Source organism: Stegostoma tigrinum, chromosome 2 (genome assembly GCF_030684315.1).
Source record: "Stegostoma tigrinum isolate sSteTig4 chromosome 2, sSteTig4.hap1, whole genome shotgun sequence".
NCBI classification, from domain to species: Eukaryota; Metazoa; Chordata; class Chondrichthyes; order Orectolobiformes; family Stegostomatidae; genus Stegostoma; species Stegostoma tigrinum.
In genome coordinates this window covers 16,747,992-16,773,183 of record NC_081355.1, presented here as the reverse complement: position 1 = coordinate 16,773,183, position 25,192 = coordinate 16,747,992, and the positions used below count along the sequence as shown (strand labels likewise).

At 40.2% G+C, this 25,192-nt stretch overlaps 1 protein-coding gene across 5 annotated transcripts in view; it reads left to right on the top strand.

Moving 5' to 3' along the window:
- Positions 1-25,192, top strand: part of fhod3b (formin homology 2 domain containing 3b) — a 583,240-nt gene that overhangs the window by 47,787 nt on the left and 510,261 nt on the right. For all 5 annotated transcript variants that reach the window (XM_048559318.2, XM_048559356.2, XM_059652629.1 and 2 more), the window contains one exon: positions 15,891-15,955. In XM_048559318.2, the coding sequence (XP_048415275.2) occupies positions 15,891-15,955 (65 nt within the window). The remainder of the gene's footprint in view (positions 1-15,890; positions 15,956-25,192) is intronic.

Here is a 25,192-nt window from a genome sequence, read left to right as displayed (position 1 = left end):
ACTCATCCTTCCGTTGTTTCCTAGAAATTTAAAAGCTGGTCCATAGCAATATGCTTGCTGCTGCTTTCCTTTCCTCTCCATATATTTTAATGTTTCTGCCTGCTGAAATGTTTTACAAATGGACGGAATTTGCTTGTTGCACTGCCCTAATCCTGAAACATTGTCTCCTTTTATGAGGGTGTTGTGTCCTCAGTTTGGGTATTTTTGCCTAGTTTTCCATTTTATAGTTGAGCCATGCCAAATTGTTTGACCACAGGAAGTATTGTAGTACAGCCCACTCCTGAGTCAAAGACTTGCTGGACAACTTGAAGCAGTCACCTGGTCATGTTCTGAAGGTAAGTAGTCACATGTGAACCTAGTCTACCTTGGACTTAGAGGTAACTCTGGTTCAGGTGAGCTAGCTTCTCTGACAGGAGGGTGATGTTTGCCTTGAGGCCTCAAACCAGTAACAAGCCATTTACTAGAGTTCTTTCCCAGTACTGTGTAATGGGGTTGGGGGGAAGAAAAGTGTGAAATGTTTTAAAGCCGGTTGGCTGTCTGGGTTCATGGAATGGGATGTAGTCCAAAACTACCTGCAGGTATTGAATTTATAAGGTTCCTAAATTTATGAGGCAGTGAATCTTTTTCTAATTAACTTTAAGACTGCAAAAAGCAAAAGGATCTGCAGTGCACAGTAAAGTTTTTGGTGTTGCTTATTCGTGGGTGCTGAGCATGAAGCATTTCTGTGTTGGATTACTCCAGAAGCCTGTTTGGCAGTATGCCCACTCTGTGTATCCCCTCCTGTGGGAATATGTGAAATGGAAACACTACTTTTGAGAGCGGTGGTTTAAATGCTTTTTCAATCAAATCTGGAACACTGGAGGAAGCTGTAATTCAGGTGAGTTTTTAATGGACTTCCTTGAAGCAATATTTTACAGTTGATTTAGGGAATTCAGCAGCACAGCAGATTAAACCTTTCCCCCTCACTTTTTCAGCCTGCTTTAAAAGAATCCTTTTGAATGATATACTTGATTTTCTTTACGCTTAACTTTTTTTCCTCTACACTTGTGTAATGAGTGCACTTTGGAGACTATCTCCTAACCTAACCTGTGAAAGCAATCTGAAGATGAGAGGGATGATTCTCTTTGACAGTATACTTTTTCCTGCCCTTTTTATTGTGTAGGATGAAGCATTTGCTGTTCACCTGACTTATGGCATAAGAGATTTTTGGGGCAGGGCAGGTCTGTGCTGCCCTCCTTTGCTTGGTTTACATTTTATCTGCTTGAGTAAGCAGTTCACATGGCACCTTTTTTTGTTTCAAGTTTTAAATGACCCATGTTTTTAATATCTTTGAACGCAAATCTCTCCAAAGATTTTCTGAAAGATGCAAATGTTAAATTCGCTTTCAGATAGAATTTGAGCTTTGCATCTTGGAGTGGACTGCCAGTTGCAGGAATGGGCTAGAAAATTGGATGCCAAGCATGCTTGCCTACTGTCTCTCTCTAGTATTTGACTTGTGACTGTGTCAGCCAAAGTACCACCCTTTGGGACAATTTTAGGTTTGTCTTGGCTGCTTCAGCATTTTTTGTTTTTGTGATTTCAGAATGGTGGCTTCCTGTCTTCTGCAGCCAAGATCAAATTTCCCACCTGCTCCCATACAAATTGGACGTTTTCTCTTTTCCTGGCTGTTTTATTGTCTAAAACACAAATCAATTCTACGCAAGTTTTCTGGCTGTGGCTTGACTTTAGTTAGTGAGTCCCAGCTTTTTAAAATCTTTAGTTTGTCTGTCTGTTTTCTTTTGTGAGCTAGATTTCTATAAATTTGCTCTTTTCCAGCTTAAATTGTCCCTTCTGGTATATTTTTAAAATATTTTTCTGGCTCTGAGTTTCTTGCAGCTGTGTGTCTTTGTGGGGTGCTGGTCTAATTTCCACGTTGGCAACACTCATTGAGAGAACTCCCTTTGTACTGCCTTGCTTTTTCTTAAACTCGTTGCGTACTTGTTACTAAGTTATCCTCCTTTTTCCCCAAGAGATATCTAACTTGACACCCAGCGTTTTCTCTTGCTCCATGCAGGGCACTTTTTTTCGCCCCAGGGTGGCTGTCTTTAATTGTGGCTGGTTTCTTTCATCTTCCGAACCCATAACCTTGGCTCTGGTCCTCTTCCCTGCTTCTTGATGAAGGGTTGCCTGGTGAGAGCTGAACTTGGCTTTATGTTGCTTCCAGAGGTGCTCTGATCTCAGTAATAGCATACTTGTTGCTTAATAACTTGTGTCTCAGAATTTTGGAGGAGAGAATTTCTCTCCCTCCCCTCCCTCCTCAGAAATTTTCCCCCTCATGGGGGAGAAGGGAGCTCTCTGCCTGGACCCTTGACTGCTACCTCATGCCCATCATCTCTATCAATAAGTGACACAGGGTAGGGGTTGTGTTGAGGTAATTTTTTGCCATCAACTTTCTGTCCCTTGACATTGGCTGATCCCCTATCAGAACCCACTGTTGATTCGAAGTGGAAGGTGAGCTTGTTTCAGTTACAATCTGATTTATTGCAAGATATCAATAAGTACCACTTGCATTGCTAGTTGGTTACAAATTGCTATAGACAGCTATACAGAACACATCACCCCTCGAAGACTAGTGTAGAATGGGTGGAAACACAATGCGGGTGATGTCTCTATCTTTTTGGATGGAAACAAAATGTAACTTCAACGCCAACTCTTTCAGAGCTGTACCTTCAACACCCCATTACAACCCAGATCTGATATTCAATTACTGTGCTTTGAATTTCTCTGCAAAAATATGAAGGAACAGGTAAGATAAGCTGAATTTCTAGTGATCTACAACCAAGATGTAGCAATCTGGGACTGAGCAGGAGAACTTGTTCTGCTCTGAATTTACTGAGTTGCCAGTTGAGTTTCTTGTTTACACATTTGACAGGTTTGATCTCAACGAGGGATGTAGGATTGTGGGTGTGGGGGTATGTGTGTGTGAGTGACCAGAGATTGGACTTCTCTGGACTGAATGGTGTATCTCTGGAACTTTTTTTGGTAAATTTTTTTTTCTTACATGGATAGGAGTAATTTGTCTTGTGTAGGTTGAATGCGACTGGGCCCCTTTTTATTCGCTAATGGGGTGAGGGCATTGCAGGCTAGGCCAGAAATTGTCTATCCTAATTGCCTAGAAGGTAATTTTAGAGTTTTGAACGCTGGTGAAAACCAGATGAGTTTTGCAACAATTGATAGTGAATCTGTGGTCACCATTTTATGCCTGCTTTCATTCCAGATTCTTACTGGATTTAAATCTCGCCAGTTGTAATGCTCTGAGTAAACCCCACATTTCCAGAACATTAGCCTAGTGTTCTAGATTACTACTCCAGTGACATTGTTAATGCATGATAACCAATCACATTGATCATTCTCGCATACTGGCCAGTAGGAAATGAGCATGTACATTATGGTGCATTAGTTGTGAATATTTCTGAACTGTTTTCAGCTGATATGAACACCTTTTTCCTTCCTGTTTTGGTTCCTGTTAAATTTCTTTTTGTGCATGTCATCATGTAGCCTGTAAAATAGTCCCCTCTTCAGCTTTGCACAAAATCCCACTTGTGTGCAACCCTACATCAAAAATTAGCAAGAAAAAGACAGCTTTTGGTGAATTTTGGACTGTCTGGCTTGAACAAGAGTAAAGCAGTTGGAGTGTGAGGATGAGTTCACTGCCATGCCTGGCAATTTGTAACATTGGTCATGAAAACCATCCCCTAGAAAAAACTACGTCTGCCAGTTCCAGGGAATCTGCTTTCAGAATTCCCCGAATACGTTTTTTCAGCACTAGGACTAGTATTCAATTTGTGAACTTTTTTTGCCTGAGGGGGAGAAAGCAGACTGATTAATTGTCTGTGATTATAGAAGTATTGGAATGAAAGCTCCGTGTTTATAGGTATTGAGAGCAAGGAACATCGTCTGCTCTTTTGATGTGAGCCTGTTTGGTGGAATTATGGCTGTAGGTGTTTGATTGTTGACAGACAGTAATAGGCTGTGGTAAAGAGTCAGAGGTGATTTACTTCAGAACCAGTGTATTAGGTTTGCGAGCATTTTAAGGTGAGAGTAGGTATTTGACATGAAGGGCATTTTTTTTTGTGTAGCGGGGTGAGGGGAGAAAAATTCCAAGAATGAGAATTAGTTGTCTGGGTCCTGATCTCTCTGCGGGAATTGTGATAAGCTCAAAGCACTTTGTAACGGTCCTTAGTTATGATAAGCTATCTGATTCTGTTTCCATGCAAACAGATGAGGCAAAAAAAATCTTCAGCTGGAGACTTTGTTTTGGCAATGTTAGAAATGTGTCTACTTGAACAGCACAAAAAAATACACAGCTGCATGCCAGCAACCTGTTAGTGGTATTTTGGTGCATTCGGTTTACATAGTGATACTTTTGGGACTGCTCTTCCTAGGCTACTTTTTTGCTGTTTCACCTTTTTGTAGTTTAGCTTTTTTGATGAGAGGTCTCAATGGTCCATGCTTGCCTACATTGTTTTTAGCGTCTCTTGATTCTGCCTGTCTCTGCATAGAAGGTCTCCTGGTTTTGATTATCTTCATGGTCATCCCTGGGTTACTGCATTTTTTTTTGATTAAAGGGGGACAACTAATATTCTAAGCTGGGCAACATCTTGATAAATCCAAATCCCAAGTCATTTAGTCTGCTACGCTGTTGTGTGGGGAAATATTTTGAAAGCAGCATTGTAGAAATCGTGCATGGTATGGGAAGGAGGAAATGGAATAGCTGACAACCGCACAATTCCCTTTTGTGTCTGACATTCCAACTGAGAACGGGCACGCTGACCTCTTGACACCATTTGTGCAGGTAGGGTGACTGAAGTGTATAGTTGGCCTGAGGCCATTCAGTCCCCCATTATATCCATCTGTCTGTTTCCACGATTTCAGGATATGGTGAGTCTCAGTTCAAATGGACAAAGCAGTATGTGAAGTGGCTTCGTAAATAGGAACTGTTTGCTTTTAAAATCCCAGTTTAATGAGCAGTTGGCTGAATGATCAGTTAAGACTGCAGAAATGTCATTGTGCCAATTGCCCGTGTGTAGATTTTTTTGATGGTTTCATATCACTGCCCCTTGCAGAATACAGCTGCTGAGATAATGCCTTCCTTCTATAAAATAGAAGGAGAATGCAACTTGGGTTTGGCTGTAAATGTATATGTTGTGTATTGAGAATCTACGGTTATCCAACCACCAGTCTCTTCTGTCCTGGCCCGGTACAGAAAATGAACTCTGGAAAGCGGGACCATGACCCCAGTTGATGTTACTGAGCAGATCAGACCCTAAAATGAAATCTGACTTGATGGATTATATTCTTTTCTCAATTTTAATGAGAGGGCCCCTCTCTGAAAGACAAACATACAATGTTGCAGATTTTAAAAAAAAAACAATAAAATCAAAGACTATTATGCAAAATTAAAACACACAATTGGATAAACCAAGCTCTTTGTGTAACACTATTTTGAATGCATTTAAAGTAGTAAAACATGATCTCACTTACTCCTGATGACATCCTATTACAATACTCTAACAACAGAAACAGGGCTGTTTTCTCTTTCCTACGTAGGTTTATAGTTGTCACATTCTTAATTCCCATTTGTGAAAATCTGAAGCTCCTTGATTTGTCATGAGTTTAGATTTTCACAGTTCCTGGAGTTGGGGTGGACAGTGAAATTCTATAGAGTGACTTGGCATCAAGGCAGTATTTGAGTATAATATCCAAGGAGCCCTAGGAAAACAACTATCTATGGGAATTGGAGCAATCCCTCTTTTAATCAAACTCAGTGCAAGGAGGATAGTTGTTGTTAAAGGGTAGTTGGCTCCGTTTCCTGGGCTCTTGTCAGAGGCCAAACGAAAAGCTTTACTTCATCAATGATATTGCATTCATGAGGTCAAATAGGATGTTCAAGACCATTTTATGACTTCTCCAATGCTGAAGCAGTCCTTATGCAACAAGGCTTGAACTGAGAAGTGACATAGAACATAGAACATTACGGCACAGTACAGGCCCTTTGGCCCTCGATGTTGTGCCGACCTGCCATACCGATCTGAAGCCCATCTAACCTACACTGTTCCATGTACGCCCATATGCTTGTCCAATGACGACTTAAATGCACCCAACATTGGCGAATCTACTACCGTTTGCAGGCAAAGCATTCCATTCCCTTACTACTCTCGGAATAAAGAAACTACCTCTGACATCTGTCCTATATCTTTCACCCCTCAATTTAAAGCTATGCCCCCTCATGCTCGCCGTCACCATCCTAGGAAAAAGGCTTTCCCTCTCCACCCTACGTAACCCTCTGATTATTTTATATGTCTCAATTAAGTCACCTCTCAACCTTCTCTCTGATGAAAACAGTCCCAAGTCCTTCCAGCCTTTCCTCGCAAGACCTTCCCTCCAGACCAGGCAACATCCTAGTAAATCGCCTCTGCACCCTTTCCAAAGCTTCCACATCCTTATAATGCGGTGACCAGAACTGTACACAATACTCCAAGTGCGGTCGCACCAGAGTTTTGTACAGCTACAGCATAACCTCTTGTTCCGGTATTAGAGTAACATGAATGACCACCTCAAAGAGAATGTAATCGTTGCTGTTGACATTCTATAGCAGGACCATCGCTGAATATCCCCCACTACTAGCATTCAGGGGATTATCATTGACCAGAACCTGAACTAATCTAGCCATATAAATGTGGTCACAAGAATAGGTCAGAAGTTAGAAATTCTGCAATGGGTAACACCCCTCCTGACTCCCACCATCTACAGGTCACCAGTCAGGACTGTGATGTAAAACTCTTGGATTGCCTGGAGTAAGTAAATAGATTCACCTTGCTCTTTAGTAGTACTGGGCATGTCTCTCAATCAGCATTTCTGGCACCTGTATCTAAAGACCTCCTGACTTCATTGCTCCATATTCATGCTTGTGACAAATTTGTGGACGCCCTTTTTAATGACAAGTGTTTTTCCTAGAAGATGAACTGTTTTTACATTTTGCTGTTTGGAGAATGTCTTGGTTTTAACTTGAAGGAATAATGTCAAACACAGTTGTTTTGTCTGACATTTGCTATCTGATTTAGTGGCTACAGTGCTTGAAGCTAAGCAAGTAAATACAGTTGTAGTGTTTTTAGTTTGTGACAATATTGTATCTTATGAACTCACTGCCATAAAGTCCAATCTTGTTCTGTATGGTCCCTACCACCACCTAGGTTCAGATCAGATATTATGTTCAATTTACACTCCACTGTATGCTCATAACCTAAAAATTTAAAATACTTTTTAAAAAATCTCTTCAATAATTCTTTGAGTCAGTTCGTTAAACATGTTCACCAATGCTGCTTTACAGTTGAATTCATGCAAAGCTTGTTAGACTGTGTATTGCAGCATTCCCTCTATTTCCCAGTATGTTTTAGCACTATTTCTGCAATTCTGTACTGAATTGGATAATACAGGTTTAAATTTGCATGTACTGACTTCTGTAATAACTTACTGTTTACAAAATCTGCTTCTTTTGTAGTGCTGTATCTCTTTACTGCTTGTTTTTTCTCCCCCTCGGATTTTCATTCTTTTTGTAATTATCCAGATGGTGGCTGTCTTCTCCTGGGAATTTTCCACCTTTTTTTTTCTAGTCACTGGGAGAAAATTGTGGTGAGACAATGCTGTCTGACCGTTGAGGGTTCTTGATACTCACATGAGTTCTCAGCTCACTGTCTCATTCATTCTCTTACCTTTTCCCCCCCCCCATTCCACCACAGTAGAGATGAAGATGAGTAATCACTAAATTGCAACTCTCATGAGTAAGTGATTCGAGCAAGGTAAAGGCGTGAGATTTAACACTGCACAGACCTCGACCTAACGACAACAGTGTGTGTCAGCGTTGCAGTTATTTCACATCACAATTGGAAAAGGAAATTCGTATTCTAATCTGAAATGGGGATCTGTTTTCCTGCAGAGTGGTTAGCTTACACTTCTGCAACAAATGGAGTAGGTGTCTGAGGGCATGAGCACTGTTTATTTTTGTTTTCGTGCCAGTGGTAAGCTGCTGTCTCGGTGCATCCAGAAGCTGATTAGTTAAGTGCTTTAATTGCCTATTAACATGTGAGATGTAATGGCTGCACTAAAGTTCATCCCTGAGTTGTTGAGAGGAGGAGCAGGGGTCATTGCCATGGTGAAGACCACCAGATGGGGCTTTGGCAAACAAGGAAACTCCTGTTTCTTCTTTCCTCTTGAGAGCAATTCTTTGCCTGTTTTGTACTTTAATCCTGTGCTTAAACTTTTTTTTATCATGCACCAGTGTTGGTTGCTTTCAAACTGAATACATTAACTGACTGTTTAATCTGTCGTGTGATCCAGTATTAAAACTGGGGATGTCAGTAAATGTCATGCCTCCTTATTTGACTCAAAGCTGAGTCAATTTCTGGTACACTGCCTTTCAAATGTGTGTGTGTTAGTGGTTCCTGGGTGAAGACGATTCCTTTATTCTAATACTGGATATTCACCTGCTTTGGTGTATAAAGAACACAGGAACAGGCCCTTCAGCTCTCCAAGCCTGCGCCGATTAAGATCTAACCTGTCATCTATTTTCTAACGGTCTGTGTCCATTTGCTCCCTGCCCATCCATGTACCTGTCCAAATATATCTTAAGACACTAACGTGTCTGTGTCTACCACCTCCGCTGGCAACGCGTTCCAGGTGCCTACCACCCTCTCTGAAGAACTTTCCACGCATAACTCCCTTAAACATTCCTCCTCTCACTTTGAACTCATGCCCCCTAGTAACTGAGTCCCCCACTCTGGGGAAAAAGCTTTTTCGCTATCCACCCTGTCTATACCCCTCATGATTTTGCAGACCTCAATCAGGTCCCCCCTCAATCTCCGTCTTTCTAATGAAAATAATCCTAATCTATTCAACCTCTCTTCATAGCTAGCACCCTCCAGACCAGGCAACATCCTGGTGAACCTCCTCTGCACCCTCTCCAAAGCATCCACATCCTTTTGGTAATGTGGCAACCAGAACTGTACACAGTACTCCAAATGTGGCCGAACCAAAGTCCTATACAACTGTAACATGACCTGCCAGCTCTTGTACTCAATACCCCGCCCAATGTAGGAAAGCATGCCATATGCCTTCTTGCCCACCCTATTGACCTGCGTTGTCACCTTCAGGGAACAATGGACCTGAACACCCAGATCTCTCTGTACATTAGTTTTCCCTAGGACTTTTCCATTTACTGTATAGTTTGCCCTTGTCTGATTTTATCCAATTGGAACTCTTCATCCAAAACACATTTCCCCATCCTCCTTCTGAAGAAAATACATTCTGAATGGTCCAACGTTGAATTTTGTACACTTTTTTATTTTTGTTTCCAGATTCTCCTCCCAGAGGAAACAGTCTCTTTATGTACCCAAATTGAGCTGTTCCGAATGATAAAGATAAGCAATTCACCCTTGCCTATCTTTAACTCTGCTTCAACTTGAGCCAGCACCTTGACTGAAACTGTGCAACGCTAGGAAAGATCAAACTGGTATTGACGTTGTTTTCTGTGGTAATAGTGCAGTTATCCTTTTTTGGATAGCTGATGCTATGAGTCATCTGAAAAAAATGTGATCCTGTTGTATATCAATATTTGTAGCTGCCTGCAAAGTATAGAAAGCATTTAGAAAGCTCTTTGGTAATATCACAAGAGGCTGCTGCACAAGATAAGGATGCATGGCATTAGGGGGTAAGATATTAGCACGGATAGAGGATTGGCTGACTAACAGGAAGCAAAGAGTGGGGATAAATGAGTGCTATTCTGGCTGGCAATCAGTGACTAGTGGTGTGCCTCAGGGTGCAATTGGGACTGCAATTGTTTACAATTTATATAGATGATTTTGGAGTTGGTGACCACATGTAGGGTGTCAAAGTTTGCAGATCACACCTAAGATGAGTGACAGAGCAAAGTGTGCAGAGGGACGTAGATACATTGAGTGGGCAAAGGTCTGGCAGATGGAATACAATGTAAATAAATGTGAAGTCATTCCTCTTGATAGGAGGAATAGTAAAAAGGATTATTACTTGAATGGTAAAAGGTTGCAGCATGCTCCTATGCAGAGGGACCTGGGTGTCCTTGTGCATGGATCACAGAAAGTTGGTCTGCCGGTACAACAAGTAATTACGAAGGCAAATGGAATTTTGTCCTTTGTTGCTAAAGGGATTGAGTTTAAAAGCAGGGAGGTTATTGTTCAGCTGAACAATATGCTGGTGAGGGCACACCTGGAGTACTGTGCAGTTTTGGTCTCCATCATTGAGGAAGGATGTAATGACACTGGAGGGTTTGTGGAGGAGGTTCGCTAGGTTGATTCTGGAGTTGAGGGGTTTAGCTTATGAGGAGAGACTGAGTAGATTGGGATTATGTTCATTGGAATTCAGAAGATTGGGGGGGTGAAATCTTGTAGAAACATATGAAATTATGAAGGGAACAGATAAGATAGAAGTAGAGGGGACGTTCCCACCAGCAGGTGAAGCTGGGACAAGAGGGCATAGCCTCAAGATTAGAGGAAGCAGATTTAGGACTGAATTAAGAAGGAACTTCTTCACCCAGAGGTGGGGTTAATCTATGGAATTCCTTGCCCAGTGAAGTAGTTGATGCTACTTCAGTAAACGTTTTTAAAGCTAAGGTAGATCTTTTTTGAACAATAAAGGATTTAAGGGATACGGTGAGAGCGTGGGTAAGTGGATCGGAGTCCATGAAAAGATCAGCTATGATCTTACTGCATGGAGGAGAGGGCTCGAAGGGCCGAACGGCCTACTTCTGATCCTAGTTCTTATGTTCCTATCATAGACCACCTTCTTTTCTAAGTAATTATCTTGAAGTGAGGAAGTAAAATTTTTGATCTTTAATCATTAATTGTGCTTGCTATAAAAGATAAAGTTCAAGCAATATTGAACCACCTTTTAACTCTACGGTATTTCATGAGTCTGAACAGTAAGCAGAGGCTCACTGTTTTTGATACTGGTCTTCAGAAGAAACCAATGACTTGGCTAAAAAAAATTTCTTCCTTTAGACTTCCCTGAGCATGTAAGCAGTAAATGAAAAATGTTGAACATCTAAAAAGAATTTGTATTTTCACACTCAGCTGAAAAAGCCTTAAATTAAGGTGAGCATCTTATAGGTACTTTATTCGGTGTACTTAGTAATTTAAGCTAAGCTTCTGAGACACTGAAGGTGTAGAGATGTACCAAGACACAGTAAGAATGACTGACTGACCGGCATTAGTTATGTGAGGCGACTGGACGTTATAATGGAGCTAGACCATTCAGCCTATCAAAATACGTTTAATCATTCAGTTAGATCATGGTTGATTTACATCACATGACCACATACATCTGTCTTGTTTCCATAAGCCTGAGGGCATCAAAGCCAACTCAGTTAAAATTTTCATTGGCCCAGGATTGTGTTCCGTGACATTACCTTTAGTGACCTTTTTCTAATTTTATGGGCAAATACCCTTGTTTTAGTCTCCACAAGAACATGTTGTATTTACCTCCTAGACAAAGAGAAGCTGTTTAATTGGTTTGAAAATCTGTTAGACTGACCCTTTAATTATCTATGCTCAGAATAAAAATCTATACAATTTGCCCTCGATCTAACTTTTCGGGACCCAGAATATTTGTGAATCTCCACAGCACTTATTTCCTCACCGGATTGATTGATAGTTATTTCTAATTCCATGGGCTGTCTTTCAGCATTACTTTTAGATTCTGTGGAATATTTTTGAATGCCTTCAAGTTCAATTGGATTAAAATCCACCACTGATTATGATCCCAGCTAATGTCATTAGCGGACAAGTCCGATCCCAGGCAGAAAGCTGTCACAATTGGTCATTTTTCCTTTAGTTTTGATTTTAGTGAGTTTGTCTCTCAGTGGGACATAAGCACCCAATGTTGCAGACTTATTCTTAAAGCTTTATGAAGCAAAATTAAATCAAGAGGCTAAATTATTTGCATGGAAGACTTTTTAAAAAAAAAAGTATTTTTGAAGCAGGTGGTAGAAATATAATCCCATTAATGCCAAAAAGGCATGTTTTATAATACACAAATCACCCCGTAGTCAAAATCTCAACTCCTTTTTGATTTTAGGTTTAAACCTAACTCTAGTTTCAGTCTAGACAATCTAGCTCTCATACATCTCAGCTTAAATATTTGCTGTTTCAAATAACCTCTTCAGAGCTTTATCCAAACATCACTAATTTGGGATTACTACTAAACTCCTTACTCTGCGACAGTCTAGTTTTACTGTTTTCTTAGGAGCACTGCTTTATAAATACATCTTCAAGAACAACTACAAAACTTCCCCAAAACTGTAGATGGAAGGGAAAAGTTTCTCTAGTTATAGGTATTCTCTTGGGCTTTGTAGAATACTTTTCTTTTTTTAAAAAAAAACTTCTTGGTGTTTTGTTATTTTCATTACTGAGTTGTAAGCCCTCCTAAAGAAATAAACTTTTATAATTAATGAATTTTATTCCAAGATATGTCTTTTCCACTATCTCCATGGTTGCACACATACCTATAAGTTAATCATTTCAGTTTTCAATCACACCTAATCATTTGTCACTCATTCAAAAATTTAAGCTGGAGTGATGAAAATTTCCAAACCAGTCTGTTACAGACTGCTTTATTACTTAAATTCTTAGACCTATTTTAATCAACCTATTCAAAGCTATTATAACATCACTTTCTGGAGCAAGTGGGATTGAATTGGGCTTCCTGCCTCAGACGTAGAAACATTACCACTGCATAACAAATACCCTGGAATTTTTCAAATCAACCTATTGAGATCTGTCATGCCACCCTGACCTTCTGGAGCAGGTGGGATTTTAATCAATGTCTTGGTCATCAGGCATAGAGACACTACACTACCAGTGTGCCATTAGAACGTCTGCCACCTGGGAGCTGTTTTTAATCCCTGCTTTGGGTAAGGTATGACCTATGCCTTGACAGGGGATTCCTGGACTGGGTAGTTACCAGAGATACTTTAATCAACCTGTTCAGAGACATTATTGTAGTATGAGTAGGTGTGTCTCTAAGCCTGGCCTCCTGGATCAGAGGTAGGGGTGCTACTATTGCACCACACAAACACTGGTTATCTTTTAGAAGTTAACTTGTTGAATACGACTGCATCTCCATGCAAGTTGTGTTTTTTTTGTTTTGTTTGCCTCATTTCCTTTACCCTCCCTGCAGCAGAATTTGAGACTGAAGCTAACAGCTCTCCTGGGCTTTTGGGGGAAGAAAAAAAGGAGTGTTCACTTTGCATGAAACCATTCCTGAATCAAGAGTTTTCCAGTGCATCATGACTAGTTCAGTAGATTAATGTAGTCTCGTAAGCAGTGTAGACACAATGGGGAAAAATGGCAGGAGACTGGGAGTGAAGGCTCATCTCCATTATTCAGGTTGTGCTATCAATTGCTTGTTTATATTTTAGACTGTCTTTACCTCACGCTCACTAGCCATGGTTCCATGCCAACTCCTAGCACTTCTAAATGTATGTACTCATATACATTCCATACAGAGTCAATGAAGGCTATAATGATAACACGTGAAATATCCATTCATAGTTCTTTCTACGATTGTTAATTGCGTGGTAATCAGGTTTCTAGCTCCCATGAGAGGCTTAATTCTGACGTGTGCGGGGAAGATTGACAAACGTTTTTTTTGTGGACCGTTTTATCAGTGGGTCAATATTCATTTGCATAAGAAAGTGAGAGTCAAGTGAATATACTTTGAATACTTTGTGTTTTACCAAGTTAATGGTTTTTTGTTTTTGAAACACACATATGGGAAATTACAAGTGAGGAGGTGGGGGTTTTGAGATCCCTGCATGTATGAGGGCTCATTCGTTTTAGGGGATCATGACTGCTACTTGTTTTCTGACCCCCATGTCAGTTCAATAGTTGGTAGAGAAGGGACACGTGTATGACTTTGACCTTGCTGATAGGATTCATAAATACAGACAACGGCTCAAAATTTCTGAGGTGTGTGAAACAGTGGAGAAACTGAGTTGATTCCATTAACGTTGTGTTTGGTTAGATGGTTCTCTCGTCTTCATTTTTAATTGTCCCCAAGTCTTTCAGAAATTGATCTAGTTCAGTGCATCAGACAAAAGATGCAAGAATCAAACAAATCTCTGGCCTGATATGACTGAGTGATACAGCAGATATGATCCATGTGTTTAAGGTGATTGAAAGAATGACCCCCTACATGTTTTGGTGCTTTGGAGGACTAGTATACCCTTGCTAGTTGTGGGGGCTGGTGGCAAAGTAGTATTTGTAGATGTCTGTGACAATGAAATTTTGGGGCATGCTATCTTGCAAGGATGTGTTGAATTTTTCACGATCATGCTCAGAGCTGTTGGTCTTGCCTGTTCCTAGTTTTTTGAAAGGAACAAGAGGAACTTTCCACAGCAGAAACATGCCTTTAATTGATTACTATTCTTTTGAGTTTGTATGTGGAAAGAAATGAGGTGATTGGTGCACTGGCATGAAATTTGTCCATGGTTAGGAGCTGACAAATACAGGCATGACTTTAGTTTCTTGCTTCTGTTGGAATGTTTGTACATGCCTGGTGTTAATACAGTACTTTCAAGACAATTAAAGCCTCTTCTTCATATAAAGAATTTGCCATAGTGCAAAAAATTTGGTTATTAATAAAAAGTAAATATTCTTGCCTCCCTCTCGTAATGATGTATGGTACATAATACAGCCCAGTGTCAGTAACTTGAAGCATGACAGGACATGATTAGTGGCTTAATTATAGGCTTTTGTACTGGTGTCTGTGTGCTACTATTGTTCCTTCTCAGGAACAGAATTGAGAATTGAATAGCTAGGAGTATGGCAAGGCAGGAACCTAATCAAAAGGTTTCGAGATAAGCTGATAACACTAGGCATTTTGCATGCCCTTTTTAATTCTGAGGGATAGATGTAGCTTTTAGTTGAATAAATGTCTAGCTCTTAGCAACTCGCTAATCCATTCATCTGTCTATGAAACGTTTGCCAATTTCTTGCTATTTATCCTTGATTCACGGTTACTTGTGGTCTAATAATCATTCTTAAATTTATCGACTTGTAGTGAAATATGATTCTTTCTGCATTTGGCTCAACCTGGCAAGTAAATGACCAAATTGGATTTTTCAAAGTATTTGATTTTCATATCCAATGTGAGCACTTTGCAACTTCCATTTGCAAGCTAATTAAAAACAATTTCACACACCATCCTCACCTGAAATATTGCAGCTCTGTAGGCCACCTGCGCTCTCACTTGTATCCAATGCACATAGCCATATTAGCACATTATACAGCTCTGGGAGACTGGGGATGTTGCGCTGCTGTGTTGGCCTTGTTTCTACCTATCTCGTAATGGGCCCAGTCACTTGCCACACAAACCTGCTGAATCAGTGGCTGCAAGCCAGACTGAGACGCATTTACAAGTAAAAGTGGTCAAATATTTTGCACAAAACTCCTGAACTGTTGGCCTACAGGAATGCCATTATGATGACAATGACTGGAATATGATATAACAGAAGTAAACAGGTGTGTTTCTTGAATTCATTCTTTTCAATTACTGGGATTGTATTGAGAAATTTTACATGCAGCTTAACTGGTTTTGGACTCCAAATGAATTGTTTGTAGAAAGACTTCATTGACTGAATTAGTTTTCCTCATCCTGTCCTCTAGAGTTGCATCAGACTGAGAGCCTACTACCCAACAAAGGGTCTAGATAACAAACATCTACTGGGTTGCATTTCTTTGAAATAAAAAGCTGTCTTTTTAGTTTTTGTGACGTGATGTTATTTGCTCTAGCCTAAGTACTTTCCATTTTTGTCTTTTCAGCAGAGGAAAGAAGCACAGCATGATCCTGCGTACACAACTCTCAGTCAGGGTCCATGCTTGTATTGGTAAGTCACATCCTTACCTAGTAATGAGAAGGTGAGTGGGCTTCAGGCTAGGACGTGAACAAAATGGCCATGAACTGAACAGTGAAAGTGAAACTCAGTGTTTGACTGGTTATGTCTGGGATATCTAGGCTTTGCATTGATAGGATATATACATCTTAAGAGCACAGTTCAAACTGAGTGTTAAACTATCCCTTATCCTGACTACAAATGTGCATTGGATTTCATGTGATTTAAGGTCTGTTGTGACATTGAGTTCCAAAGCATACCGTGGCAACATATCTTGCAATGGCTATGGTCTATCACTCTCTTTTTAAGGAAAAACCTTCATTTTACAACTTTTAAAAAGTGATGCTGTTGTACCTAATGATCCAAATGAAAAACAGACCTTGTGACCACAACTTCAGTTTATTCTGCTGTACTTGGAGCTGTTGAATTATTGCAGCTTGCTGCATTCACAGCTTTCGTACACAGAAGTTAACACCAATACGTGACTAGCTGGAGGCTTGCAGCCAACAAGGCAGACAGCGCCCAGTGTACTACTTGTTGACTTTGGCACTCCTAGAACAGAGCTCACTGTTTCAAGTGAGGGTAAGATTGTTTCTGTCAGAGGCAATGGCTTGTAGGGTTATCCCAGCATCATGTTGGCATTGCTGTGTTTGTGCTTCCATATAAAAGTGCAGCCTCTTAACTGAACAGCTTGGATAACCAAATAGTGGCTGTTGATGCTTCTCTGAAAAGGACACCGAGGAGAACGTGCTAGAGATATTTATCATGTGTTTAGGGAGTGAACAGTCCTTGTATCCTGAATGGAAGATGGTCAAGTGCAGAACCCCTTTAAGGTGAATATAAATTGCCCAATTGGAAGGTCAGCAGAATGTTACTTTCACATTATGGAAATAAATTTTAGCGGTACTAAAATGAATTGAAGTTTTTTTAATTTAAAATAAATTTCACGCATTAGGATTGTCAAATGTTAGTTTGATTTAGTCTAGGCCAAGTGTGTACAGGATGTGGACCCATGAGGTCCAGTAGCCTGTGAGAGCTAATTGAGACTTGAGTCTGAAGGCTCCCGAGCCCGAGCCCAAGCACAAGGTTTTTTGGCCCTGCCCCTGTCCTTGACTGCAGCAATTTTTTTTTGCTGTGGGGGAGAAATGTTTATACTGTACAGTTGGTCAATGATAGCCATCATTACATACTTCCACAGCTCCTGTATGGGACAATTAAGCACTGTCTTGGATAGTTATTGGAAATTATTGCAGGGAACGTGCCTTGACTAACTTTGTTTGTAGTGCTGCTGAGCAATTTATAGAGGAAAGAACAGTAATGTATTCACAGATGGATAGAAATCTGAATATTCTGAAAGTTTCTGCAGGTCATGAAGGTCTGAAGCCCCAGTTTGTCACCAAGGGTGAAAATGTGGGTAGGATAGTTTCTGGCTCACTGCTAAATTCTCAGACATCAGTGAGCAGTTGTTCAGAATCACTTGTTCTGGTGCAAAAAGAGGCTCTCCAGCCCATTGTGTCTGCATGGCCCTTTTTCCTGTCCATTTTATGTTCACAGTCATCTAATCCCCTCTTGAATGAACCCATCTCTATCAAATTTGTGGACTGTGCATTCCAAGCCCTAATTAAATGTGTGAAAGTTGTTCTTTCTTCCCTCACATAGCCTTTGCAAATTACTTTAAATAAATGCCTTCTCATTTTGAAGACCTCCACAAATGGGAATCATTTCTCCGTAACTACTCAGTTCAGACTCTCCGCAATTTTGAAAACTTCTATCAAATCTTCTCTGTCTTCCCCTCCAAGGAAAACAGTCCCAATTTCTCCAATCAATCTTGGTAACGGAAGTTTCTCATCCCTGGAACTATTCTCTCTAACGACCTTTTTAAACATTTTTTTTTCTCGTGCATTTATGTCCATCCTGAAGTGTTTTGAACAAAATTGAATTCCACCAAGTGTCTTGTACGAGTTCAGCACAAACTCCATGGCCTTGTACTTGATGTCCCTGTGAATAAAGCCTAGAATTTTGCATGTTTTATTAACTACTTTCTGTTTAGCTATCCTGCACCTTTTTCAGGGACTTGCACCTTTTGTCTACAGTCTCAAACCTTTCTCCACTCAGTGTGTTTTATTTAAACATTGCCATTTCCTTTTATTTAAAAGGAAAAGTTGAGCTTTGGATATGAATTTATATTAGTGGCTTTTTTTGGTCCGGAAGCTTACATCTGATTTGAAGCCTTGTAACTCAAGGTCTGCATTAACTCCAGAGGCAAGCTTCATTATGTTTTATGATTTATAACCAAGTTGACAACTTTCAAATCCAATATATAAATCACCTCTGCATGCAAGCTTCTTGGATTTGCCAACATGATGGCATGAATTATGCAAATAGTGTCTCATTTTGTGGGGCTGAACATTTCTATTCTGCCGTTTGGTTAGATTTTATGCACTTGCTGTGAACCAGAACATTTCTTTTGTGTATTTGTGACATGATTTAGGGATTCCTAGATTGCATTGCACACCAATGACAGCTGCCCTCTTGTGAGTAAATCACACAGGACTATTGCAGATGAGCTAATCAAATCCAAGCCGAAGCAAAATTACTTCATGGTTTTTAGTTGAACAAAAGGTGAAATAAGTAGTAATCTGAGTTTTAAATGAATTGCCTTTTTCAGGGCTCTGTTTAATAAAATGATGTTTTGTTTCAGTGGGCTTGACATCTACTTGCTAAAGTTCATAAGCGTCAAGCCTGATTTGACATGTGCACATATGCCACCGAGTAACATGCTCCTTTTTTCTGATGATGACAATGCTCGAACTACAAAAATCTCCTGGCGAGTGTATAGAAACTTGGTCTTTGAATATTTACAATGTTCTTCATTGATCAATACTACAAATCAAGCCTGAACTAATGAGTGTCTCATGTCCTTTGTTAGTTAAAAGGCAGTTAGCTTAGGGAGGTCACATCTTCTGAGCTATTCTTTGGGCTAACCATGAGGCCAGCTTGAAATCAGTGAGTAAAATATTAGGTGAATTTTCATCTACAAATAATCCCAATTTTTCTTAAGAATAGGATGATAAATGAAAGGCTTTTCACTATTTACCTCTTCCGTCCCTATCTTTTCATGTTACTTGTGTTTTCAACTCCTCACTCAATTATTCAAGGTGAAGTTGTCCCAGATCTCTCTACAATCTTATTAACTAACATAAGCTCTCATATAAAGTCTTTCTTGTGTACTAATGTGATTGTGCAGTCAATTTGGCTGTAATCCATTATTAGAATTGCCATCTAGTCGATCAGCCTCCATATAAAGTTATGCTTCAGTTCTTTAATAAGAAACCAAAAGGGTGAATCTTCAAAGGCTTCTGTAGCAACAGGACACTGCCAGCGGCTTGCCCCAGATTCTCAGACGAATGCAATCTGCTTCCAGTTGTCAACCAAGATCACTGACCAACTGCAAGACGTTCTCAAGTCGAGAAATAACTCTCTCAAGCACAGCAGCCTCTCTGGTCCCATCAGAACACCATTTTTTTTTCATTTTGTAACAATACGGCTTGAATAAATCTACTGAAAAAGAACGTGTAGGTTTCCACTAATACAGGCATTGATGTGTCACTGACTAAACATGGGAATTACCAGGATTAGATTTAGTTGCTGTTTAGTTTGCTTGTTGAGCAAGGCTGCAACTTAATGAAGCTTCTGTAAGTCAGATCTATATTCTTTTTTTGATTTTTTGTGACAGAGATCTTTGTTTGCCCTGAGGAATTTGCACAAATTGAAAGTATATTTTTAACTGATTTTAATGAAGTATGATATATTTCAAGGTGACTAAGCTCCTGCCTTGCCTGCAGCTGTGTGCGGAAGAATCTAGGAACTGATTGTATTGCAAGAAAGGGGGAAAATTATAATATAATAGCATAATCATCTTGTAAAATGAGCAAAGCTTGCAATATTATAGACTTCTAATCTTCAGAATTTCTACTGATTAAAATGTACTTTAAATTAATAACATTTTAATGACTAGTGTCCCCTGTCTCATTGAATTTTGTTGAGTGCATAGAAGGAGCTGGCCCATTTTATGAAAACTTGATATTTTGAAGTAAGCATCAAGCAAACATTTATTCTGACCATGGTATCTTGCCAAAGTGAAGTGGGAAAGCTTAATGCTGACCATATTTAGTTTTCAAATCGAGTTAGGACTCAAGGCCACTAAGATCTAAATGAAATCTGTTTAAAAGAAGTGTTCAGGATTGGTATCTAGAAATGTCTTGACAAAATGATTGCAGAATGCTTTACCAAATGCAGGCGGGGAAATTAGGCAATTGTGTAATACTAAACATTTTGGGCTTCTGTGGAAGAATGAGCTAGATGTAAATCTGGAATTTAGTAAAGTAGGGCAGATATTCAAAAAATCATAGAATAGTTTATTGATGGGGAAATGAAGTTGAAGCCACAATCTGATCAGCTGTAATCTTATTGAATGGTGAAGCAAATTCCAAGTGGCTGGTCTATTATTAGCATGAGCATTATTGGTGTTACTTCTGTGCACTCTTATGCTATTTTACTACTTACTTTTAGTATGGAGGCTGTGAGCTTTTGAATTCAGCAGATTTAAAGGGAAAGGCACTCCTCCAAAGCTGCATTTTTCTTGTTATACACCTCAGCCTAGTATTGGCGCATGCTGTAGCGTTTTTATAATTTTGGCTAATGTAATTTAGTCCGATTTATTGCAGTTGCAAATCTCACCACAACTTGGAAGGGGTAGGGTGGGGTGGTTACTGCTGCTGCCGCCTGTCAGCACCAGGGACCTGGGTTTGATTCCACCTTTGGGCGACTGTCTGTCCGTGTAGTGTTTAAACATTCTCCCTGTGTGTCTGTGGGTTTCCTCCGGGTGCTCAAGTTTTCTCCCACAGTCCAAACATGTACACGCGTGGTGGATTGGCCAAGAAAATTGCACTGTAGTATCCAGGGATGTGAGGACTAGGTGGGTTAGCTTTAGGAAATGCAGGATTAGCAGGATAGAATGGGGGTTGAATCTGGATGGGATGCTTTTTGCAGAACTAGTGTGGACTTGATGGGCTGAATGGCCTGCTTCCAAACAGTTGGGATCCTTTACAAAATTTGAGGATATTTCATTGGACACTTTTTTTAAACTTGCTTGGTCTTTAACAAGGATACTGACTTGCTTTATAAAAGGACAATGCTTGCTGTTTCAAAATTACGTTAGCATACATTGATTTTATTTTATTCCCCTGTGGCAAATTGAAATGGATGGCATCTAGTTTCCCTTGATCGCCAAAAAATTTAATGATAAATCGTGGTATTTCTCCTATTCTCATGTGCCAAAACCTCCAGTTTTGTCACAATTGCCTGTAACCTGGGCAGAAAACGACTTTAGACAATGGTACCTGATTATTTTGCTGGAACAACTTGTGCCTGTTAGTCAAGCGCCCATTTGTGATGAGCACTACCTCTGTGTGTAATGATTCAAAGACATTTTGTCCAACCCCAATGGTGACCGTTTTTCTTTTGTGAACAATTTTTACCTTTTGCTTTTAGAAACGTGGCATCAGTCTCTATGTCAAGCCTGTATACCTTTTTCTGCTCATTTTAAGTATCTAGAGGTAATGTAACCTAATGTCTCTGCATCATAATTCTGTCATTGGTGTGCTGTGCTGAAAGTCATGAATCAGGTTGCTAGCAATATTTTTATACATTACACATCAGAAATAATGAATTTTGAACAGAAAATCACTCTTGCACTCAAGTAGGAACATGTGGATGCTGTTAGCAGTTCAGTCTGACAGGAATCCGACTTTAATTTTTTTCTTTAGTACCTGGAGGATTTGTGAGGAGGTCTGCTGCTGCATTTAAGCCTGTGCTGGAAAAGGAAAGGAGGGGAGCTGGGGGGTGGGTGGGAGGGGGTTACCTTTTGGATTATTGTGTTTGTTCAGATGTCTGGAAGAAATGATTTGGTTAGAAAGATATTGTGTGATCAAAACCGTTCTTGTATTCACTTCACACAACATCAATATCCACGCTCTTTAAATACAAGCTATTGTTCTCAACTGGCCTTTGCCTGTTGGGCTTCTTTTGAAGAGCCAGATGCAAACCTACACCTCTGGAAGAATTAGGTACTGGGGATCAAGAAGGTGACTGTTCAACATGTGGTAAATGACTTAACACAAGTGGCAGAGGTTGGACCACTGGGGAGGGATAATCATAACCAGGGTTGGCCGACTTCAGACTGTAGACAGCTTTTTTGCTTAGTACAGCCTTCAGTGAAACATTTGCTGTCTGAATCTCCGGTTGGTTGCTTGTGTTGCACCTAATGGTGCCTGTACACGGTTCAACTCTCCTCAAAACTACACCTTGCTATCGTGTAACGGATTTTGTGTCTGTGAAATGACCAGGTTGCTTATGTTGTCTCTGTTTATTGATATGTCTTTGTGGCTTCCTGCCTCCAACCTTGCAACATTTTTGAGATCAAAAAATCTAATGTAGCCCTTTTTTTTCAATTTGGCCAGCAAGTTGGAAATTGAACGTTTTTTTCTCTGTAACAATAGTCTATTCATAGCTTTGCCATAACATTGGATTATTGGCACAGGACAAATTTGATTACTAAAGGAACAATAGAAAGTAATGGCTTGAAAATTGGGGCCTGAGATATAGGAGAAAGTCTGACCCTCACGTGAATTCCCAAACTAAACTCCTGGGGATGAGCTATGTGCTGGGCATGTGTAAATCTAATCATTGTAGCCTAATGTTGCAGTAATGGCTGGGTTTCATTTTAAAGGCTCCCAGAAGAATCTTGCCAAGTCTACTGATCACTTCTGAATTATCAGGACTCCAACCCCAATGTTCTTGCAGATAAGGTCATCTTACCACTGTGGCAATAAATGTGACCTCATCCCTCCACACCCTGCATTTTATATTCATGCTTTCAAGCATTTGTAAATTTTCTGCTATTGGGAGTACATGAATTTGACTGAACTCCTGGCACAGTTATTGAGTTTGCTGATTGATGCTGTCTTTAATAAACAGAAAATTCCATACAGAAACAGTCTCACTACCCCAGAGAATGCTCAAATGTTAATTGGCTGTGTGGTTTGCAAGTTTTATGGTTTTAGGAAAAAAAAGTCAACCTCAAATTCACTTAAATCTCTTCTGAACATGTCACCATATGGGCTAAAAATACATTATTTGTAAATTTTGTTTTGAAATCAAAAATTACCAACTGTTCTTTATTCTCATGAATTTTTGAGTTCAAATTGAAGAGCAAAATTCCTGTACCTTGATTTGACATTCATCTATTGGCTAAAATAATAGCTCTGATTGCATGGCTTACTCCAGTTTCCTTAAGCATTTTGGAGGGAAAATGTAAATAAATATTCATTCTGACAGTGAAGGGACTTAAGATTAACTGTCAACTGTTCTTAATGTACTGATTACATACTGGTAAATGCAGTAAATGGCAGATGCTCAGACATGTGATTGAAAGATCTTCAGTTCTGCGCTAAAAATAGCCACCTGGAGCCTAGGCTTTGGAAAAGCTAAAGTCTTCTGCAGGAACCCTGTATTTTTCACGGAATTCATTAAGCAATTATTCTGTGCAATTCAACTTCTGCTATGAAACAACATTTATTTGGGAAATACGTACATGTTCCTAGCTCGGCCAGCATTAATGCTGGTTCCTAGCCACCCTCAAGTGGCAGGGAGCTGCATTCCTGAATAGTTGCTGTCAGCTTGGATTGGTATAAACTGAAGAGCTTCTACAAGTTTGACTCAGACATTGAAGGAATGTTAATACATCGCCAAGTCAGGATGGTGAAGGGCTTTGAAGTCAACTTTGCAGGTGGTGGTGTTCCTTTGTATCTGCTCCCCTTTTTTCTTCTGTATGGAAGGTGCTGTTAAGGAGCCTTGGTGAATTTCTGCTCTGCATCTTGTAGATGGTATCCACTCAAGTCCAGAGTATTTCAGTGGTGCAGCTACTAGATGTTTTGTGGATGTGATGTCAATTAAGCAAGCTGGATTTTGCTGGAGCTGCACTTATCTGGGTTAGCAAGGAGTGTTCCATCACAAATGTGTATTATGACTTGTAGATGGCGGACAGGCCTTGGAAAGCCTGAAGATGTGACAGTCACTGCGAAGTTCTGAGCTTCAGACCTGCTGTTGTTGCAGTACTCATGGCTAGTCCAGTTGAGTTTCTGGTCAGTGGTAACTTGCCAGGTGCTGCTAGTAGAGGGTTCCATGGTGATAATGCCAGTGAATTTCAAGGAGTGATGACTAGATTCTCCCTTATTGGAAATGGTCATTGCCTGGCACTTAGTCGTGTGAATGTTTATTGCCATTGTCAGCTCAAACCTGTATTTTGTTTTGGGTTTTGCTGTATTTGGACATGAACTGCTTCAGTATGAGTCATTTGTAAATGGTACTGAACATTGTGTAACCATGAGCTGCTGCCCCCACTTGTGATGTTATGATGGAGTGGAGGTCATTGAAGCAGCTGAAGACAGTTGGGCTGAGGCCACAGCCTTGAAGAACTCCGAACTCAGTTGTCTTTACATGACTAACCTCGGACAACCACAGCCATCTTCACTTTGTGTCAGGTCTGACCCCAAGCAGGGAGCTTCCCATTATGCCCATGGATTCTATTTATTTTTCTTTCTTGGATTCCTTGATGACACACCTTGGTCATATGTAGCCTTGAAATCAAGGGTAGTCACAATCTTCTCTTCTTTTCAGCTTTATTTTTCCCCCCTTACTCCCTGTCCAAGTTTTAATGAAAGCTGTAATGAGGGCAGGAGCTGTGGCCCTGGCAGAATTTAACTTGAGCAACAGTGAGAAGGCTATTGCAAAACAAGTGCTGCTGATAACACTGACTCCTTCCACCACTTTCCTGATCAAGAGTAGGCTGGAATGGCAATTGGCCAAAGTGGATTTGCCCTGCTTTGTTTGTGTATAGTGTACTTGGACAATTTTTTTCCCCATTGGCAGGTAGATTCCAGTGTAGCTGTACTATGGTGTAAGTCCTGAACACAAGCAGGAATATTGTCAGGGCCTGTAGCCTTTGCAGTATCCAGTGCCTCCAACCACTTCCTTGATATCTTGTATCATGTTGGCTGAAGGCTGGCATCTGCGATGTCAAGAGCCACTGGAGGTAGCAGAGATGGATTATTTACTTGGCACGTAAGGCTGAAGTATTTATCTTCAGTCATGTCTTTTGCACTGATAAGT